Raw genomic sequence first — 22,602 nt, 5'->3', positions numbered from 1 at the left:
CCCGTGAAGACCTTCCATATGCATTGTGGGAAATGCAGTTCAATTCAGCAAAAACATTGCGTTACGAAACCTAAACACCAGCGTGCTCATGTAACTGGTTGCATAAATAGAAATGCAACACATGCGTTTCCTTTACGCGGAGTGCTGTTAAGTCAGTTAACGCTACTTCGTCTGCCATTTCTGTCGGTTATCTTCAAACTACCTTTGCCAGACTGCCTTCAAGTTTCTTCCATTGTATGTTTCACTGCATTTGGAGGAGGTAAGTTATATATTCGACGCGACGGTCATTCAAACAAGACGCCTCTCCAACGCTAGCGTCGCCGGGTTTTTCAACTAATCAGTACTTAGCTCGTGTTTCTTGATGCGTACTTTCTTCATAATTTTGTCAAACATATGCTTTCTCTCGTAACTTTCGCCTTCTGTGGTGATTTGCAAACGCATACAGTGTTATCTTGAGTTTTACACCATCTTCGTTGTGGTTCTCTTGCAGCTCATCTTCTTCCGCTGCACCAGGACCTTTAGTGAGGTTTCTTGCTCTCAGTAAACACAGGCCCACTTCAGTATTCTGCTGCCCGACTAAGGCATTCACCTGGCAAGCCATAATGTCACACAACAAACGCAAAGCATCATCTTCTGCTGCTAAAGAGCCCAGCGCCAAGCAGCTGAAGTTGGCTCCCATGAAGGAGGAGAAGAAGGAGAGAGCAGAGGGCCGGCTACAGGAGCATGTGAGGCAGCAGAGGAAAGAGGAGAAGGAGATGAAATTCAACAAAAAGCGCCTCCGCTTTATATCTGACACTGAAGAGATAAAGCAGGGCTCAGAGGGTGTGCTGTACTGGATGTCAAGAGACCACAGAGTACAAGGTAAACCCCTCAAACAATCACCTGCCTACTTGAATCTTCTCCATGTCTCCATTGGCAACATGTTTTGTGTGTTTCTACTCTGTGTTAAGATAATTGGGCGATGATCCATGCCCAGAGGCTTGCTGTGAAGGCGAACCTTCCTCTGCATGTCTGTGTCTGCCTACTCGTCCCCAAATCAGAGCTGTCCACCCTGAGACATTACGGCTTTATGCTGAAAGGCCTGAAAGAAGTTGCAAAGGTGTGTATAATCATCTGATTGATGAAAAAGTCAGACGTTACAGTACATTAATTCCATTAGTAAATCAACCAGGTCGAGTAATATCGCCAAATACTTCATCACATTCTTTTTTTATTTTAGTGTAATCACTTGCAGCTGGTTAGAATCTGGTAACTTCCAGACAATTGTCTTTTTTTACAGTCTGTAACATTGGATGTGTACTGGCTGAAGGTTGGATTGCATTTAAAAGGCACACAAGTCTGATCAGAGGTTCATGATCCAGGTTCTTGAATTCACAACCGAGTTTACGAGGCGTAACTTTGCTGCTTTGCTTCTACCAAACAGAAATGCAGCTCCTTAAACATCCAGTTCCACTTCCTGCGTGGTTCAGCGGGGGACGTTCTTCCTGGCTTTGTGTCAGACCGCAGCCTGGGGGCTGTGGTGACCGACTTCTCCCCCCTCAGAGAGCCACTGCAGTGGTTGGAGGACGTCAAAAAGAAGCTTCCAAAGGACGTTCCCCTCATTCAGGTACAAACTCTCTGCCAGAGAGGGACGGTGCTGATGAGATGCCCTACATGTGCTGATGGATAATATTGTTTAATTTCTCTTAATTTTTCTTTGAAACAAATGTTTGTGTTGTCAGTATTTCTTCATTATCCGTATCATGAGTTAAACACTTTATTTTCCTTCATATAGGTTGATGCCCACAATATTGTCCCCTGCTGGATTGCATCACCTAAACTTGAGTACTCTGCCAGGACCATCAGAGGAAAGATCACCAAACTTTTGCCAGAGTTCCTCACCCAGTTTCCTCCGGTAGAGAAACACCCCTACACAGCTAGCAGAGCCGCCAAAGTAAGTGCTGCAGTAACAGTGAAGGGCACATTCAGACGGATGTGAATAAAAGTTAATATGCTATTGTAAGGAGAAGCCGTGCGTTTACATTTTTATGTCACATTCAAGAACTTTTGAATCAGTTAAGACGACACAATCATTCTTCTTTTTGTTCAACGCTTTGGAAGTGTTTTCTAAGATGAGTACGAGGGGAAAGTGGGCCGTCATCGAGCTCATGCATGGAGCGTTTGGAAGTCACTCTGCTGCAATAAAGCACTTCCTTTCAACCTTCAGCTGCTCCTCTCTCCAGCACATTATTTATTGATGAATGAATATAAACAGTAGACTTTTTGACTGTCCAAAAGTTTAAATTTACTTCCCAGCACTAGATATTAAAACTGCAGGAGTGTGTACTTTCACTGCTGTGTGGTGATTGATATGCTATTCACTGCTTTGAGCCTCCTGATAACGTAAGCTGGGCGAAGGGCTCAGAACTTCCTTCACCTCCTTTTGAAGTCTGCACTTCTCTGTAAAACCGGAGTGCATATTTTAGCTCATCACTGTCAGCTGTGGCCTCTGCTGAATTTTCCTCTTTTCTCCCACTTCACCTTGCAGCCAGTAGACTGGGACAAAACCTTAGCCTCCCTGCAGATTGACAGAACAGTAGGAGAGCCGGAGTGGGCTACACCAGGCACCAAGGCAGGGATGGCCATGTTGGAGTCCTTCATTGATGTACGCCTTAAACAGTTTGACACCAAACGCAACGACCCAAACGCTGCCGCCCTCAGCCAGCTCTCCCCCTGGATCCGTTTCGGTCAGTAGTGCTATGAAGAAGATAGTTGGTGTGAACTGTTTGCATGCCTAAATTTAGTTTTTTAAAACCTCTTTCTCACATTTCCTTCCATGTCTAAGATTTGCTGTCTGTACGAGATCCTAGAATCAGTGGTTAAGTCACATCCGTGTCTTCCTGCAGAAAAATATAGTCCTTCAGTCATGATACCCAAACTTTAGACCTGCTCATAGTGAAGTAACTGCTACAGCCGACCTGTACGCTCATACTGCCAACACTGCCATTAAACCACTGGATGCCATTTTCTCACAGTGCCATTTGATTCATCACTCAAGACAGCTAACACACTCATCACTGTGACTGCTATGACAAACTTGGATGGTCGTCCCTGACGTCCAGAAGGCGCTGATGTCCTGTGTTTTCATTTCTAATTTAAGTTGTGGAGCAATTTAACATCTTCAAGTTCAAAGTGAATTACTGTGGCACCAGGTCACAGAGTGGATTGGCTTTAACAGCTCCTCATACATGCTCTGAAGTGGGAAAAACATGCTTTTATCTCCCTCTCTCCTCTCCCTCCATCAGGCCACCTGTCAGCCCAGCGTGTGGTGCTGCAGGTTGAGCGCAGCGGGAAGAGCGCAGGTCACTCCATCTCCTCCTTCATCGAGGAGCTGGTGGTGCGCAGGGAGCTGACAGACAACTTCTGTTTCTACAACAAGAAATACGACAGCGTGGAGGGTCAGTCGAGATCTCGTTAAACTGCATCGTGCTCGCTGAGTTGTCAGAAGCGTCCCATCAGACTGGTCATCTGCTCAATTCATTTGTGTAGATTGATGGACTACATTTGAAAGGATTTAGCTCTGAAAGCTGTCTCTGTGTTTTGATTGTTTCTTTTAAATGCTGTTGTGCCGTTCGTGTGTGTGGTGCTCAGGTGCGTATGAGTGGGCTCAGAAGACCTTGAAAGATCACGCCAAAGACGAGAGGCCGTATCTGTACACACGTGAGCAGCTGGAGAAAGCAAAAACCCACGACAAACTCTGGAACGGTGCTCAGGTACAGGATGTAGTCTGAAACATAACACGTCTCGCTGTGTCTCTCTCATTCAAGTGTTTTTGATTTTTTTAAACATATTTGCTCACTCGTCCGTGCTCATTAGTACCAGATGGTCACTGAGGGGAAGATGCATGGATTCTTGAGGATGTACTGGGCCAAAAAGATTCTGGAGTGGACTTCTTCCCCCGAGGAGGCGCTCTCAATCGCTCTGTACCTGAACGATCGCTACGAGCTGGATGGCCAGGACCCCAATGGGTTTGTCGGTGAGGACATAAATTCAGTTTTCATTTGTGCAAATGATCAAAGTAACTCTACTGAGGTACTTGTCTCACACATTCATGCCCTCCCCACTGTGTTTCCCTCCTGCAGGTTGTATGTGGTCTATTTGTGGCATCCACGACCAGGGCTGGGCAGAGAGACCCATTTTCGGAAAGATCCGCTACATGAACTACAAAGGCTGTCTTCGGAAGTTTGACGTCGCCCAGTTTGAGAAAAAGTACACTCCTAAAAACCTCTGAAGCATAAAATGTCTTTGAAGGACAGGGATAAGATGCCTGACAGGCTACATCTCTGTCACCTTCACCTCAGGGAGCATCTGTGCAGCCTCTCTAGCCGAGGATCCTCGTCTTTGTTCTTCACTGTTTCGTGGGCTGTTTCTTTTGCTGAATATTCAGAGGTGTTTATGTTTATCATGACTGTTTTCGCCACTTAGCATTAGATTATGATCTGCTTAGTAAGCAGCTTTTTACTTTGAGGTTTGTGTCATTCTGCTTTTATTTTACTTTTTTATAGTGTGAGTGTGAAGAGTGTCGGGGGGGTTCCGGGCCTTGTTAATAAGGCTGACAGCAGACGGGAAAAAACTGTTCTTGTGGCGTGAGGTTTCGGTCCTGATGGACCGCAGCCTCCTGCCAGAGGGAAGTGTCTCAAAGAGTTTATGACCAGAACTGAGCTTTCAAACATGAATTATCTTCCTTGAGAAAGTAAGACTGTGTTGCATGAACCCACAAAGCAGTACATAGAATAACAATCAATCAAGTTTCAACAGTAGATCAATTATATTGTAATCGTGTCCTCTGCAAGGGCAAATGCAGCATTTCTTAAATTGATTTGAAAGTGATTTGTTGTTTAATTCCATGCTATTGTTGGGATAACTGCATCTTCTTGCATGTGCAAACCAGTCTAACAATAAATCATCCTTATAATGGAGAACATTACAGTCAGCCTGATTCAATCGTTGGCCCTTCCACTGCCCCTGTGCCAGTATCAGTCTATGTGCATCTGATAATCAGTAACAGTAAAATAAGAGAGCAAAGTATATCAGCGTGTGATTCCTCAACTCTCATACTGACATTGTTTTCAGCTAGTCTTTGAACTTCAGCAGCAGAACAGAATTCTTTTGGCTTGTGTGCCAGAGCAAGATTTTAAGTGACCCAACTGGCTGCCGCCATGAGACATTTCCACACTGACAAAGATGTCCTTATTTAGATGTTCTTCCTCTGCCTCAACTGCAAACAGATGAGCCATGTTTTATGTATGAGAATTGTTTTATCCAGTGCTGAAACAGAGGGTTTGTTGGAATACCCATATTTCAGATTAACACAGTGCACCACATCAGTACTGACTCAGAAAGGATGTTGGTGGTAATCTTCAATCTTTTCTGTTGGGGGAGCTTCTGCTTCTCTCTTTCTTTCTTTATTAAATGGGTCATAGAGTGAAAGAAAACTACTTTAAGTAACAACATTTTAAGAACAGTCACAGTTCACAGCTCCTTCTCGCACAGAGAAATGTGCAGCAGACTCTTCTCTGGTTTCACAAAATTACAAGAGTGAATTAACAATACAGACTAAAATTAGCTCAGCCGTGTAATTTTATCAATCACATGGCCCCGGCCGCCTGGAGCTGCGTCTCACTTGAAAGCTGGCTGAAAGCTCTGCCTCTGAACTTTGTATCATGCTCCCATTATCACTTCAGTAGTCCTGTTGCTACCTCAGGCGAATATCAAACGAAGACTAATTGTCTTGCTTAAAACTACAGTCCCTGTTGGTTTAGGAAATTCCATACATCACCTTTTTTTTTAACAAGACTAAGACTGCACAGCCACACTCATGAGGCAGCACTCCTGCACAGCAGGGCTTTGAGCTAAGAGCTAACACCACAATGACAATGCTAACATACTGATGTTTAGAAGGTCTAATATGTTTACAGTGTTCACCATAGTATATTAGTTTAGCATATTAGTATGCGAACATTTTCTAATTAGCACTAAACACCAAGGTGATGCAGATGGATGTCATTAGATTAGCAAGTTTTCAAACAGCAGAGTAGTGGCTTGAATCTTCAGGAGGAATACCGACAAGGACCAGGGTGTAGCAGACAAATCAGGAAGGCAGAAGATAATGGACCTGAAGCACAGGTAAAAAAGGATTAGGCAGGTTTAAAGACAGCAAGAGAAAATTGCAGAGAATTAGCCAAAAATAACAGTACTATAACACACAGAACAATGTGGTGCAGAGTGGGGTGAAGGACGGGGTCTACATGGCTGCAGCTGTAGTTGATGGGTGGATTGGCAGCAGGTGAGTAGGTGGGAGGGGGAAACTAGGGCTTGATTGATAGAGAGACCCACAGGATGCACCTGAGAGGGGAAAACTGCAGAAACATTCAACACACACAAATGGATGACAAAAAATAACTTGATTAAAGACACTTATATGTTCCTTAATCCAAAATAGGCGACAAAAAAAGAAAATATTTACAATATCATTGCTCTCATTTGCAGGGACTAGGTTATATCACAGTTGCAAATGTGGTTTTACTGAGCACCAATGCCATTAAGCACAGAAACAAAACCACGTCTACCCAACGTAATTAACTGCTGCCTCGGAGGAGGATAAAAACATTCCCTTCAGGTAACAACACTTTACAATACGGAACCTCCTCCATGCAATGGGCTCTTTGTTCTGTTGGTTTATTTCAGGGAACAGACATATACCGTATGTCTCCCAAGATTGTGCATTCTTGTGCTAATTGGCTGAAACCAGGACAGGGAGCAGGGAGCACTGTTGTCTTGAATGTAATGCATCAACCTCGACCAAAGCCGTGGACAGACCGACATTGTTCTGCAGCGTGGCTAAAAACACAAAAAGATCATGTGTTGGACCACAGGAACTGTGACTTTCTCCTGCTCTCCTGGGTTGTTTCTACCTCTTGACTTTGCAGGAGTATGAGTCATTTCAACACAAAAGCATCAGACTTATAAACACAAGGAAAATGCAATCACAGCAGAACTCCTGTGTCCTGGGATTTACCTGTCTTCTGTGAAACAGCTTGCGTATAGATTGAGTAGAGAGCTAATCTCACCCACTAAATCTGGTATAACAAGGAGAAAATGAAAACAGTGGAGTGGTGCCAGAGTTTAATCAATGTGCTGTTGATATCCCGTTTCCCTTTTATCTACCAATATTTACAGTCTCTGAATTACTTTTTGCTTACACTGACATTGGCTGTAATGTAGTAAGTGCATTTTCCTGCAAGTACGTGAGCTTATTGCACCAGGTACCCAGCGGAATAATGTTGTGGCACAACCTTGACACTCCAATACTGGTCTGTACAAGCAATTTACAGGAGCCAGGGAGATAAAATACCTTCAAATGATGTTTCTTACATTATCATTCAGTGGCCACGTTTCTTTAGAAGAAAATTCATTCTTCACATGTCCACATTTGCTCTGAGATCTGTGGCCATGCATTTTTACTCAGACTTTCTCCCCTTATCTTTTTCCATCCATTCACTCTCTCCATCCTTTCATCCTATTCAGGATCACAGGATAGTGCTGGGTCAATGCACAGTACACTTTATGTGCTCTCTCTCTCTCTCTCTCTCTCTCTCTCTCTCTCTCTCTCTCTCTCTCTCACACACACACACGCACGCACGCACGCACGCACGCACGCACGCACGCACGCACGCACGCACGCACGCACACTGAGAGAACATGCAAACCTCACAGGAATAACTTCAGTTATGGTAAGATTATTCCCAGTGAGGCAGGAGTTCCAAACACTGCACAACATAATACAGCCACCAAAATATATACTCACAATTGTGACTCTGGTCATCACATCACCATATTATTATATATTATTATATATTCTATATACTTTATATACTTAGCTATATTTTAAGAATTGCTGCTATTCTGTGTTTATATACTTAGTTGTATTTTTTAAGAACAATCTTTTTTCTTAGTTTTATTCTCATCCTTATTCTTCTTTATTGTATATATTTTATATCTATCTGTATGTTCAATCTGCTGCTGCAACAAAAGAATTTCCTAAATTGGGATCAATAAAGTCTAAGTCTATATTCATATAATATAATAATTGCACAAGTGTTGTACTCCTTAAGATTTCAGTCCTGATTGATTTGGCAGCACCCGTAGCTCCTAGTCATAACAGCAAATGCAGTTCAAGAAGTCAGGCAATAAATGGCCTTTTTCCATAATTCTGTGAGCAACTGTAATCTGATTTTGTGCTGCACACAGTATGGGTCTGTGGACAGCAGGGCACAGTGAAAGGAGCTGGTCATCTCACTGAGAAGTTTGAGGTTTGCAGCCTGTCGCCTGCAGCGCTTCATCTATCTGCTGTGACTGCTCCTTCATGCTCCATTACTCACTGCAATAATTCAAAATGATCTGCTATCAGAAAAAGATGAAAATGACTGTTGTCTTGTTTTGTTTTGTTTTGTTTTGTTTTGTTGACACATTTTTGATGAATGACAGTGGACACCCAGTTCGCATCATTGTCTTAACTCATCCTAAACAAGTGTTTTTGGAGCTTTCCATAACTTTTCCAGTCTTGCTGCTAATAAATAAAGCTAAAAAAAAAAGAGTAAAGGGTGTCAGTGTTGCCCAGTGTCCCTGTATATGTAAATCATATACAATATATGGGCAATCTAAAGAATTGGGGTTTAGAAAGTTCAAGAGAAAATACAATATTAAATACAGCTATGATCAAGGCTTTGTAAGTCTGTACTTACATAGCTGTGTTTTAAGCTAAATGCTAACATCAGCATGGCAGCATGCTCACAGTGCTAACATGCTTCACCATCTTAATTTAGCATGTGAGCAAGCTAACATTTGCTAATTAGCAGTGATCGCAAGATCATATCAGCTGAGGCTGATAAGAATGTTATTAATTTTGCAGATATTTAGCCATTAACCAACGTAATGGACAAAACATAGTTTTGACTTGATGACGTGAGAGTAAAGGTTGTCGAATCACTGAAGTGATTCCGTTTCATTATGAGGGGGATGGATGTATGCACCAAATATCATGGCAATCCATTTGATTGTTGTCAAGACATTTCACTTAATAGCACAAATGTCAACCTCAAGGTGGCAGTAGAGCACAATCAGGGGATCACCAAAGACAAGGGGAGACATCCCCTGGGAACCACTAATGCCAAATTTTCATGGAAATCCATCAAATAGTTGTTGAGATATTTCTATCTAGACCATAGTGGTGGACCAACTAACTATCCATCCCCAGTATGGCTATAAATATTGATTAGTGCAGCTTCAAGTTTAGTTTCTGAATTTAGTTTCTGGGTAGTTTATGAAATTGATGGAATGCATGCAACTAAATTTGTACCTTAAATTTCCCAGTTTTGTTTGCTTCACCTCATTGCTGTACGGCAGGTTTTGGCTGCACAACACAGGCAGCCTGTGGTGCTGGTACTGAATCCCAAACCACATTGCTGGTGTGCAGGGCTGCTAATGGAGCCACAGCCAGGCCCCCGAGCTCCGGTCTCTGCTCAACACATCAGGTCAAGGACATACCAGTCTCACATCTTCTCTGTCTTTTTTCATAACTGATGTTCTTGTTAGAACGACCTTGGAGCTCCAGTCAGACCAACAGTGTCGGTCCCCATCTTCACAATACACTTAAACTTATCTCATTATGAAACACCTCACGCCATCCTGCCTGCGGAAAATCCTGTCTCCTCCTCCACATCCTTCTTCACTGATATCCTTTTGTGCTTCTACATGACCTCCTGTCCCAGAATTTCTCTCATACTAGATCATTTTGGTGTCATAAGAATATAATAAGAGTGCTGTAGCTCTTACAGTAGGTTTCCATCATCTATCATCTGCCGCTTTAATAGAGGTGGCCATATGATTACTGATGCATTAAGCTGCATTAAAAATTGTAACTCCCTTCTTACAATATGTTGTGAGTCAAAACATGTCAGGGTGGCTATATATATATATATATATATATATATATATATATATATATATATATATATATATGACTCCATATGAACTTGAAACTCAGTGTTGTGATGCCAAAAACTTTGCAATTCATCCCACGTATAACTCCTACTGAGCATCACATTGACTTTTTATTGTTTCCAATTCTGGGATTTTATGGCTTTCAGCATGGGGAATTTCCACATCTCTCATTTCTGTGAGTGAAAGTCAAAATGAAACACATCATATTTCTCATTTGGGTTGATTTGTGCTTTAATTTCACAGCGCCCACACTCTGCTCACATATTCTTTAAAGCTGTGAATAAAATGATACAGTCTGCTTCATGTTGTTATATCAAAGTGCCACGGGTGGTAATAATAACCTTTCTCTTGAATGAATACCATTGCTTGGGCGGTACTGTGAAGTGGCCTTTTAAACAAGTCTATTTACGGAGCCGGTGGGTAAACAGCATGTTCTCTTATGGTGATGGAAGCTGTGGGTAGATTGGTGCAGCACATTGATGACACTGTGTCATTACAAAGTGATTTGCTACTATCCATCAGTTGTCTTTTCCATATTATTGACCCAGTGACATCATCTTTCCCCTTTGCCTCTACCCCTCATAACCATCATCTCCATTTGCACAAATTAGTTTTTCCCTGGCACTGTGTGTCACCCAGCGTTGAGATGAGACAGCCTAGTGGAAAGCTTCTCCTGGCAGACCTCATTAGTCATAAATAACTTCAATTGTTTGGGCAGCACTTTAACAGTGATGTTTACACAGAAGACATTTCTATCCTGGAGATGGTTGCTTGATAGGGCTCTGAACATGAAAACATGTGCAGGGACTCATTACACTCATTTGTTTCTGAGTCAAACCATCTTACCAACAGCACAGAATTACATATACTACAAAAACAAACAACAAAAAAACGTGCTTTTATAAATAGCACAGAATACTGCATCAGATCCTGTACATTGATAATACTTGCATGTCCTGTTTACAGGTACTGTCTTCAATACAAAAATGCATACAAGACATAAAACAATGACAACACAAGTTTTGCTACCAGGAAAACAGCAGTGATTTCTAAAATGATAATGTATTTTGTTGATGAAACTAGTAGTATTTAGTAATAACACAGCTACACAGTTATCAAAAATATGTGTGGAAATGTTGCAGTTGGCATAAATGTCTCAACTTTCTTCAGGATATAATTTGAATGCTTGTGAGGCAAATCAGCTTCGTCAGTGGCTACAAATACTATAGAGAAACCATCTTGTGTTTATTCCCCCGCTTCACTCAATTGACTTAATTTTCACCTGCGATTCATTCCCAGACAAATGCTCTTGCTTTTAAACAGGAGCCATTGTGCATTCATTCTCTGCTCTGAAAACACGTTCGTGTTGGCACTCGGAGCTGTGCAGCAGTCAATAGGCAGACGGAAAATGCAGTGCATCACATTATACAATGCATGCACTATATATACAGTAAATGACTTCACCTAGTACACAAATAGAGGTGATTCACTTTTGAGAGAGTTGATGAGTGACATAAAAATGCTGTTGTATAATTTGTATGATAATTTCATTGTTGATCCAAACATTTACCTCAGAGATTTATGTTGCTCCATCTCATTTTTTGCTTCATTCAGCTTGTTGTCCTGTTGGTCCTCTCTTTAAATCAGATTTGAGTTGCTGTAGATCTTCCTGTAGGACATCTAGATACTATAGGATAGTGTGCAGCATGCCAGTGTGCTTACTTTTACTAAGTGCATCTCTGTCACATAGCCTTTTTTGTCACATGGTTCCGTTCATTCGGGGTGAAGTCTGATCATTTTCATCTGACATCTCCTACCACTGTGGGAGTGATATGTTTCCATTTGGGGCTAAGACTTTACCATTTAAAGGCCTATGTGTTACTGATATGTACAGAGTGGGGACAAATAAAGAAAAAAAAAACAAAATACACGTCCAAGTAAGGTGCTGGGACATAACAGCTTCAGTACTCCTTGGTATAGATTCTTCAAGTCTCTGAGCTCCACTGGAGGGATGAATATCATTCTTCCAAAAGCCATTGCCTCAGAATCTTCCATAAGATTTGCCAAATGTGTAGGCCATAGGACAGGGGTAGGGAAGCTCCGCTGTGAGTAGCATCATTATCATCACTTCCATGTGACAACAGGCGCCTCACCGAAGAGAAGCAGTTCCAGCCATCACAGAGGTTAATGTGAGACGTGTTCAAATTGAACCGGCCCTTGACAGGAAAAAGGTTCCCCACCCCTGCCACTGGATATGATTCACATAATTTCCAGGCTCATCAAACCATGCAATAACCCTTAGTTTCCTGTATTAGTTGCCCTTTTCCTCTAATTTATTCAGTGTTGCCTTGAATTTGGAAATCTGTAAATAATGTTCTTGGACTTTGTTTGGTCCAGACTGGCTCAGTAGAGCCTAAGTCCTTTTTGTACTGTTCGGCATTTTCTCGCTCAGAGTGCTACGTTGGGTCATTTGTAAACTGGAGCGTCTTTGCCAGCTGTTAGAGTAACAGGTGACGTGACTGAACATTTCTCTGAACCTTGTGGACATGAGGTTGTACAGGATGGGGTTGATGGCAGAGCTCAAGTAGAAGAAGACGCCAGAGACGATGTGGACGCTCTCGAAGACCCGCTGGTGCTGCTCAGAAGAGGTGTCAATGTAGCTCCACATCAAGCGGTCCACGTGGAAAGGAGCCCAGCAAAGGCCGAAGACAACCACCAGCACGCCTGGACAGGCCAGATGGACAGCTTACGTGAATGACAGACTGACAATAGGCAAAGGAAAGCACACACACACACACACACACACACACACAAACATGCGCGCGCACACACACACACAAACGTGCGCACACACACACACACACACTGCATAAACCCATGATATTCCTAGACCTGCTGAGATTCATGATGTCAATCCATTCACCAGATGTCAATCTATTCAACGAGACAAAGCCGAGCCAGTAAAACAGAAAAATTGTGTGAAAAACAACAGATGCATATGGAACAATGAACAACTGAAATGACACCTACAGAGCATTTTGTTGACTTGCATGTTGCGTTTGCTCATCTTCTCCTTGTGGGACCTGGAGAGACTTTCCGGTCCAAAGCTACAACTGCTGTCTGCCACGGTCATTACCCTGTCCCTGTGCAGCTGCATGCCAATGAGCAGGTAGAGAATGCTAATTATCAGCATGGGGAGCAGGAAAAAGACCACCGTGGAAATCAGGATTATCAGGTTGTACATCCAGGTGGGCTTGACCATATCTGAGGATAGAGATGTAGCAAAGGAGGGAAGGTGAACCACGGGTGTCATAGCTTCATATACTACTGCAGAACCTTTTAGCTGTTGTAAGCCATGCTAACAATGATGCTCCGGGGATGTTGATTGGTCTGTAGCATTTTGTACAGACATCTGTGGTCCTGAGAGATTAATTCTACCGACATTCCCTGAAAACAGGATCACATTAGCAGGCTGACATTTTTGTTTTTTAGAAAATTTCTTGACAGCTATTGGATGGATTACCATGACATTTTGGTATTGATATTCATGCCACCTAGAGGACGAATGTTAGCAAGTCGACGTAGCCTTTAGCCTCAAAGAGCTGATAGTTTGGCAGCAAAAATCCAATTAAAATTCTATACGTACAGCAGATAGCAGATCGGGGAAACTGACGTCCAAACCTTGGAGGCAGCACCTCAATCCCATGCAGACTGGTGTTTGGCACAGCACACAGCATGGACAGCACCCATAGCATTAGGATGACCCTCTTGACGTGAGCACGTGTGGTCATGTGTTTGACTTTGAGGGGGTTCACTACTGCCACGTAGCGCTCCACGCTGAGCGCTGTGACATTGAGGATGGAGGCGAAGCAGACGGTCTCAAACAGGAAGGTTTTGAAGTAGCAGCCTCCTTCCCCGAGCAGGAAGGGGTAGTTCTCCCACATGTCGCACAGCTCTAACGGCATACCCAGAAGCAGCACCAGCAGGTCAGACACAGCCAGGCTCAGTAGATAGTAGTTGGTGGGAGTCTGCATCACCCTGTACTGCAAAATGACCACGCAGGTCAAGGAATTGCCCAGAACGCCCACCAAGAAGATGATAAGGTAGGTGACACAAACAGGAAGGAACACCGGGGACCTCCGAGGCCCCAGAAACCTGGCCAGGTACTCATCCTCGCTCAAACACATGTCATCCAGATCTTGTGCAGTAGCGCTGGCCAACACCCAGGAGATATTCATCCCACACACCACAGCAGCCTCAGGGCAGCCGACGTCATTGAAAATTGTGGCACCGGGTTTGAAAAGAGCTGCAAGAGAGCAGTTCAGCTCCAACATGTTGTTGACTGGCATGAAGGTTACTCGGTATCTAAACACAAACGATATAATGCAGAGGAGAAAATGGAATTTAAAGGTGCATCACTTTTACAAATGAAGTAAACTCATCACAAGGTACTCGTTAGGCATGTTGAGAGACTTCTGTAATGTCGTCTAAGGTCGTGGAGGGAGCTCATTTTGTTTTTTCTTCACACACTAAATCATATGGTTTGTTGGACTATGAAAGGGAGGAAAACAATGGCCTCTCACTATTATGATTATTAATTGCAACAAAAAAATCTCCTAAAGGCATGACATAATGAAGTTATTGCAAAATTTTAATTGACCAGCTCTCATAGTCGTCATTTTTATTATTATAGCCCAACATCCCAAATCACAATCCCCATCAGTGGGCTTCACGATCTGTACATTGTACGACACCCTCTGTCCTAAACCCTCAGCTCAGATAAGGAAAAACTCCATCCCCTTCAATGGGAAAAAAATGGAAGATCACAGGAACATTGGATTGCTCCCACATACACCAGACTGTAGCAACATGCAGACAAAAAGCAGCCTGCCAGTTTGAGGAATAAACGTATATATATGTTAACACCATGCCAGCAATAATTAACATGTTCGACACAAATTCTCCCAAACTTAGACATGTTATTATGCTGGAAAAAATATTTCTATAATTTTCTTAAATATGCTTGAGAGCCAGTTCTTGATTATTCTCTTGCCTTCCCACAAAAAAGTAGTTTAATATGCTGCCACAATGTTGTCTTCTTAGGAATTCATGTTCAGTAGAATGCTGACTCCGTTAGAGGCTTCTGTTTAGATTTCCACACTGGATTTGTTTATCAATTCAACATGCGACAGAGTTATTAAGATAACTTCATGTCAAGAACAAAAAGCTGAAGGAAGAAAAGAAAAAGCATACCTGTACTTTGTGGGCTCCTTGAGGCCTTTGTCCTCTTCTTCTTTACAAGATGAACCGGATTTGAAGAAATGTGAGAAGAGGTGTGATCATCATATTTCTCTGCAGCCTGTATTTAGTTTTTCTGGCACTTTATCTTGCCTGCTTTGGTATTTTAGTGCACCACAGCTGCCTTGACTTCCCGTATTTGAGTCACCCCACCTCTCTCTGTCTCTCTTTCTCTCTCTTTCTCTCTCTGTCTTTCTCTCTTTCTCTCTCTGTCTTTCTCTCTTTTTCGCTCTCCATCACCACAGCATCTTGCTTGCAGCCTCGATCATTAACCACCTCCTCCATCTCTCCCTCTTCTTCAGTTGAGCTTCTTTTTATTTTTTTTCTCTCTCAGTCTCTTTCACACGCTCACATGCTCTCTCTCTCTCTCTCTCACACACACACACACACACACACACACACACACACACACACACACACACACACACACACACACACACACACACACACACACACCTCCAGTATCTTCACGTTTTAACCTACAGAGACTCTGTACCTTGTCATCCTCCTCTCCATTACTTTTCCCATTCAGAGACCACCTATTGCATCAATGTGGAATTAAGGTCGAGATTGCTTCGACCCTGGACGTGGTGGCCTGTGTGTTCTTGTGCAGTGGGTGAATATAGGGAAAGAAATGTGACTTTTCCCATTTACTGCAAGTCAAAGACAACACAAACACCCTAATCAATAATCAAATGAGAATTTGAAGTAAGACACAAAGAGGTCTTGTTAGATAGGAGATAACTCTGCCACTCATTCATGGCATGAATGTTCAGAAACTGTAGAACATTAAATCCTGTTTTGCTGCCCAGAGACAAGGCGGTGACAATAACCAAGGATGCAACAAGCACAGCATCATAAATCTGTAACTAAGACATTCATGGTTCTTAGTGGATGAAGCCCCACTTTTGTGATGGCCTGACTTTTCCTGTACTACCACCAGCAGGTTGACATTTTTGGTTTTAGATTACATGTCTTGAACAACTAACGGACAGATTGTCATTAAATTTGAGGATGAATCCTAATCACTTTGGGGATCCCCTGACTGAAACTACTGGATAGGTTGCCATGAAACCTGATTCAGACCATGAGGGCCCATTGAGTGATGTCCTCCTCAGGATTAATTGTGATAACTTTGGTGGTTCCCTCAACTTTCTACTCCATCATTGAATCTAAATTTTAATTTGTTTGGATTATAACCAAATACCTGCAAAACTAATGACCTTCTGATCAGGGTCAGCTACACTTATTCTAATTGCTTCAGCCAAGGATATTATGTTTTCAGTTCTCAGATTCACTGCTGCACTTGCATTGTGTTTTCTCATAGCAGTTCTAAAGTAAACAGTAGAAATAAAGCATCTACCTTTCAGTCTGAATGCAGCCTTACTGAACTGACAACACCTCATAAGTTGATATATATGCTGCAAAGAGTGGCCAGTAATCACACCAGCACCCCTGCAGACCCTTGGCAACCTCTTTTCTCCTTCTGCTAAACTGAAGATAAAATGGGTCAAACTACAAGTATTCCTTACTATGGCAACAGACTTGTACATGTTTCCCTGTATGTTTTATTCTCATATTTTAAATTCTAATTAGATGCAGCCTGATCTAAGCTGCACTGCATGATCAGCACAGTCTCATTACATGTCGTTGCATCAGAGATGCAGTCACTCACCAGATAATGAAAATCAGCATAAAAATACCTCAGTGTGAAGAGATGCTTTGATTTTAAGTGACTCATGCTCTTCAGTACCTTCCTGCATTAAACGTACAGCATGACTCTTCAGGTGTGTCATCGTGCTTGATCATAAGCACCAGCCAGGTATATTGCCTTAAAACATTTTAATCTCTTAGGCTCAGATGAGTATTTTCCTGACTGCAAACCAAAAGCCTAATTAATAGAAAAACACTTTTTAGATTTATGCATGTGAGCAGCAGAGAGCTGAGGAAATATATGGCATGCTGAGGATCGCTTGGCTAATAGAGCAGCCCAGTGAGAAACATCCTACGCAGTACATTTACCGACAAGCAGGGACGGGAATTCTTCGTGCAATAAATCATCAGCAGAGCTTCTGTCAGAGGGCAGAAAATTCACAGTTTTGGCCAGCTGCACAAGCCTGTTTGACTGTGTCTTGAACCCCCACCTCTTCATTTCCCTGCCTCCCTCTGCAGTGGTGTCTAATTCAATCACGGCTTTTAATCCCTGTGCAGGGGTCCAGTACTTCCTCGGCAGGAAACAGACATGTTCCCATTGGTGCCTCCATTTAGTCAAGCATTAATTAGACTTCTGTGTCAGACTGACTGAGACAAAAAGCTTTGACTGTGACGAGACCCCATCAACAACACTGCCTTTTTTTAACTTGTGCTCATGGTGAGAGCATATTATTCCACTGAGGCATGTGATTATTGCAGTTTAAGCAAACCAATCTCCAGAATAAACGTTAACATTGTACCTTTCTGAAAAGTAGGATATGTTGAAACTATGTTTTTTAACATTCAAACAATTTCATGTTGTGACGACCTTTTGGTTAAGGTCTGGTTAGGTTTAAGCATGAAAACCACTTGGTTAGGATTAGAAAAAGATCATGTTCTTCATTAAAATGGCAGGGGGTGCTGCCACAAACACAGCTGGAAAATGTTGCCACCTCTCATACATCAGTGGTATCAGCCTTTAATTGGAAACACAGTTGACTGTGGGGTCATGAGCCAAAAAATGGCTGCTACATATATCGACAAAAGCACTGCTGCACTGACAATACAAATGCACCGTATACTGTGTTATCTTTTTTGGATTTTGATGAGGCATCCCTTTGAATTAAACTAAAATTCAGCTGGATACCAAAAACATTTGTGAGATCAGTCAAAATTTCTTTAACCTAATGTACAAAACAGGAATTAGGTGAAAAAGTAAGTGCTGTGGCAAAAACAATGGATGGTTAATATGAAGTAAATATGGGTCGTAAAAATGTGCTGCCCAGATGATCAGTACAGCTGTTTTCTGATGAGGTTGGAGCGTTCGTATCTTATATAAGGAGTACGACTGCTAACACGGGGTTGGTTGAGAAGGAGGGGGTATGATAGGTAGGCATATGGTAACATGATGTTTGTTTTCTTTATATTCCTACATGAGTAAAGACAAAACAAAGAATGAAAAATCATCTCATTCATAGCTGTTCTGCCTCAGCTTCTGGCCAGGTCAGGCCACAGGTTTTCATCTGTATCAGCTGCAATGTTGTCCCGGTGCAGGAAACACACGTGCAGCGTAGACACGTTTCTCCTGCTCATATCAGATTCTGTCATACAGCTTCCACTGCCTAGAAACTCCTCCTCCGTGTGGCGGAGGAACAGCAAATCTGAAAGAAACCTGTGGTGTAAAACTGCAGCGTGGTGTTAAAAAGGTGTCCAAAAAAACAATGAAGAATGACTGCTCCTGTTCAGACATGTTATCCTGAGGAGCATTAAGGCAGACCATCACATGTGAGGCGGCTGGGCTGTGGAGGGGCCCACAGCAGCTGACAGCGGCTCACAGTGTGACATTTCCTCCATGCCAACACTGGTTTGTTTGCAGCATCTTCTATTGTATAAGAATGGCTTTCCGGAGGATTTAGTTTAATTGTGAACAGCTCTTCTCGGGCTCCACCTGCGGAGGCTACATGAAGACATCATGTCTCCGCAGAGAAACCCAGTCTGGACTTAGTATATTATATTGTTTGTATCTGCTCTCTGTTATATTTTAATGGATGCACTCTCATAACTTGAACATTTAATTAACTAATTGTGGAGTCTTAAAAATGTGAACTCTGTTCAAAGTCAACAAAGTCAACTGCACAGGATTTGTGCAACAAACAGCCCCTGCAGGCTTTCCACTGTTCTTCTTGTGTATATTCATGGGATGCAATTACTTAAAATGCACGCAGATCCACCTCTCGTCCCCAAGTGCCACACGTTTGAGCCGGAAACCAACCCCCAGCTAATCCACTAATCTATAGTATTTTCATGCTTTATATCTGAATTTCATTAAAGGGGTAAGTAATTGTGCTGTTTCGCAATGAGATAATGGAATCCGTATTAAACCACCTTTTTGGGGGGAAAAAAGGGAAATATTAATGCTTGTATTCAAACTACCTTGGGGACACATCAAGTTGCCGGGTTCATTCTCATCACAAAAACGGCAGGATAAAAGAGTCTTTGTTTAGATGTAGTTACTGACAGCTTTAAATGAAGGGTCTTTATTTATTAACTGATAGCGAAGCAGCAGGATGCTTAGCCGCTGGCATTTTTACAGCAGTGAATGCAGCTACTTCCAAACAAATCTGACATTTAAAAGCACTCTCTCGACGTTTCTAATTGCATCTTTAACATACATTAACGCCCGTGAGTGTCTACTTTTTAATGAGCCAAAGTATTAAAAGGCCAATGGAGATATTCTCTGCGCCTCCCCTGTGAGTCTGTCCAGTCAGAGCAGCACGCCTCCATCACAGTGTCTATTATGGACAGACACACAGTTGGAGAGGCTGTTGGAAAGTGTCCTATCATGCTGCGACTAGTGGCTCCTCAGAGGTGCAGCTGCTGGGTGGACAGTGGAGAAATCTTACATACATAGATAGTAAAACCGTTCTGGTTTTCACTGGTTTCTCAGGGCTGCCTGTACAGACTGCTTCATGTTGATTTTAGAGAGTATGAATGTGTACATGAACTTGAATGTGACCAACTACGAATGCAACAACCTTTTTGTCTAAAGTAAAAACATGATAGATAGCATTTTATGTCTTTAAGGAGCAGTGTAAACACAGTGCATTAGCAAACTGGTCTGTTTAAAGTACTTCATTTCAGCTGGTCACTTAGTGGTTACAGTGTGTGGGTACACCAGCACATTAACACATCATACTGTGGCTCAGAACCAGATAACACCAGCAGATTTGTCGATGAAGTGATCATAAAAGTCAGTTAACAAGCAAACATCCCAAACATTCTCTAGTTGCAACTTCTCTGGTGTGAGGATTTGCTGCTTTATGCCATTGTGAATTCAGTATCTTAGAGTTTTAGGCTGTTGGTTGGACAAAGAAACAACCTGAACACGTCACCTTAGGCTTTAGGCATTTTTAAAAAATAATTTCCTGTTTCAGTGACTAAACGAGTAACTGAAAAATAATGAATCCATGAATTGATAATGAAAACAATCACTGGTTGCAGCTTTACTTTGATCAACACAGTGGAGTGAGAGGCATGTCTGCAGAGCCCAGTGTCTGGATGAATGTTGACTATCAAGGATTTGCAGCAGCATGAAACAGGCTGCACAGGCTGCCAGCAAGCGTTCTGTCCATTCATGAAGACGTCATGTGCAGGAACTATAAAGAACACTGAAGCTGTGGCCCAGAGCATGAATTCAGTCAATGGCTGGTGGAGATAAGTATGATAAGGTACATTCTGTATGCTTCACATAATCGTCCTCTCTTTCTTTCTGAGGTGCTTATTTCTGCTCCCTGTGAAGATGACTGTTACTAAGCAGACGGATTTACTCTGCAGGGGGCTTGAGTTAGTGGAAAGGATTTATTTTTTTAACCAACAACAACAACACGCAACAAACATGATTCATCGCACCTAACTGATTACTTGCACACTCAGTGATGCTGAGGAGAATCCACACAGCTGCCAGCAGAGCTGTATGGAGGACAACACAGAGAAAAGTCTTCTGCAGCGTGGCATGACAACACGTGTGTTTGGAGGGCAAGATGATGGATCTCCATTTGTCGTGCGTCTACATTGGAAACAGTCAGAAGAAAGGGTCAAGCTTCCAAAACACTGGATCCTACATTTCCCATTATGCACTTGTAGACAATGCTTCCCATAAACATGTTTAAAGCTCCTGAAGTAAACCTGCAACAATCACAATTAAAGCTTTGAAAGCAACATCAGCTCCACAGGGACTGTGTGTACGTGTGTGTGCATGTGTGTGTGTACTATTTTAGTGCATCAGTTTACTTGTGATAAGTAAACTGAACTTTTTGTGTAAACTCAGTGGAGTGTCCCTTGCCCCTAATTGTCCAAACACTCATTTTCATGTGTTTCTTTTACAGGCCATCAGTCGCTGCCACCAGAGAGTCAGCTAAGTGTCTGCACAATACAAATATCATTACACACGCTATGCAAATGCAGAATCTCAACAAAATACCTTCCTCCACAGCCGTTTGTGCTGCAAAACAAATTAGTTCTAGTAATGAAGAGGCCTCTCAGGATCTTGCATGAGCCCGCTGTGCTTTAAAATTCATTCAAGCCTGTTTTACTGAACATACCCACACAGCTTCCCCATGACACGACTGCCACATCTGAACCTGATAATTGTGACAAGAAACATCCTTGATATATTTATATGGGCCGTCACCATCACAAACAGCTCTATTTTTACTGCTCATGGGATCTTTCTACTTCTTGTGAGACCACTTCTGGTTCCATGACGAACATTATTGACCCCCGTGCTTAATTTGAACCCCTTTACCAAACAAATGTTAAAATCTTGCTGAAAAGAGACTGCTGCCTTGGTTTCTGAAAAACAACATGAACACAAGATTCCAACTCGACAGCGAGAACATGTATATTAAAGCATAAATTATACATTTCTGTCATGCTGATCTGACACTGCACAACACTGCTGGAGCAAAATAAATTCATGACAGGCTTATGGTTGCTTCATTAAGCAGAAAGATTGTGTCTGTATTCAAAACAGAAAATGCTGCATGACAGTGAACAGGACGATTTCAGCATGGCCTAACGTAACCCCAGAGTCATGTGGGATATATGCTGGAGGTAATAGCTGCAGCGCTGCGTGCTGGTGGTGCAGTTCAGCTATCTGTCCTCCGCGACAGCTCAAAACTGCGTAATCCATAATTATGTTTATCCCCTGTTTTGCAGAGGTTGTTAGACTTTCTGTCATTGCTACCGACTTTATGGAAAGGCCAGCAGTGACACTCTGTCGTACTATTGCTCCTCCAAACATGGGTACAGACTTTTTTTTTTTTTTTTCAGATGCAACCAGAGTTTAGGCAAGAATGCATGGCAGCCATATTTGCTCACTTCAAACACTGTGAGATTAGATGTGTCGCTGGCTTGGTTCTGCTCTTACAGATGCTCCCAGCTGTGGTGAAACAGCATCACAGCAGCATGAAATGCACAGCAACATGCAGGCAAATAATCCCTGCGATGAAGGATGTATAGAAACCAAACCAAGAGGTAGCAGTGAAGCACAAGTCAGCATTGCCATGTTCA

At 42.5% G+C, this 22,602-nt stretch overlaps 2 protein-coding genes across 2 annotated transcripts; one reads left to right on the top strand and one right to left on the bottom strand.

Annotated features, from left to right (window-relative positions):
* Nucleotides 1-32: 32 nt before the first annotated feature.
* cpdp (CPD photolyase) lies at nt 33-5,066 on the top strand. Its single transcript, XM_070974020.1, has 10 exons — nt 33-259; nt 491-861; nt 951-1,099; nt 1,424-1,606; nt 1,775-1,933; nt 2,528-2,726; nt 3,285-3,437; nt 3,631-3,752; nt 3,856-4,015; nt 4,122-5,066. The coding sequence occupies exons 1-10, from the start codon at nt 237-239 to the stop codon at nt 4,268-4,270; spliced, it is 1,668 nt and encodes a 555-aa protein (XP_070830121.1). The 5' UTR covers nt 33-236; the 3' UTR covers nt 4,271-5,066.
* A 5,191-nt stretch (nt 5,067-10,257) lies between these two features.
* On the bottom strand, nt 10,258-15,480 carry LOC139339252 (neuromedin-U receptor 1-like). Its single transcript, XM_070974786.1, has 4 exons — nt 15,295-15,480; nt 13,688-14,406; nt 13,072-13,305; nt 10,258-12,765 (listed from the first exon to the last, which is right to left on the bottom strand). The coding sequence occupies exons 2-4, from the start codon at nt 14,388-14,390 to the stop codon at nt 12,455-12,457; spliced, it is 1,248 nt and encodes a 415-aa protein (XP_070830887.1). The 5' UTR covers nt 14,391-14,406; nt 15,295-15,480; the 3' UTR covers nt 10,258-12,454.
* Between the last annotated feature and the right edge of the window lie 7,122 nt (nt 15,481-22,602).

The sequence above is a fragment of the Chaetodon trifascialis genome, chromosome 11 (genome assembly GCF_039877785.1).
Source record: "Chaetodon trifascialis isolate fChaTrf1 chromosome 11, fChaTrf1.hap1, whole genome shotgun sequence".
Lineage (NCBI taxonomy): Eukaryota > Metazoa > Chordata > Actinopteri > Chaetodontiformes > Chaetodontidae > Chaetodon > Chaetodon trifascialis.
The sequence above is the reverse complement of the archived record's forward strand: the minus strand, read 5'-3'. Positions and strand labels throughout refer to the sequence as shown.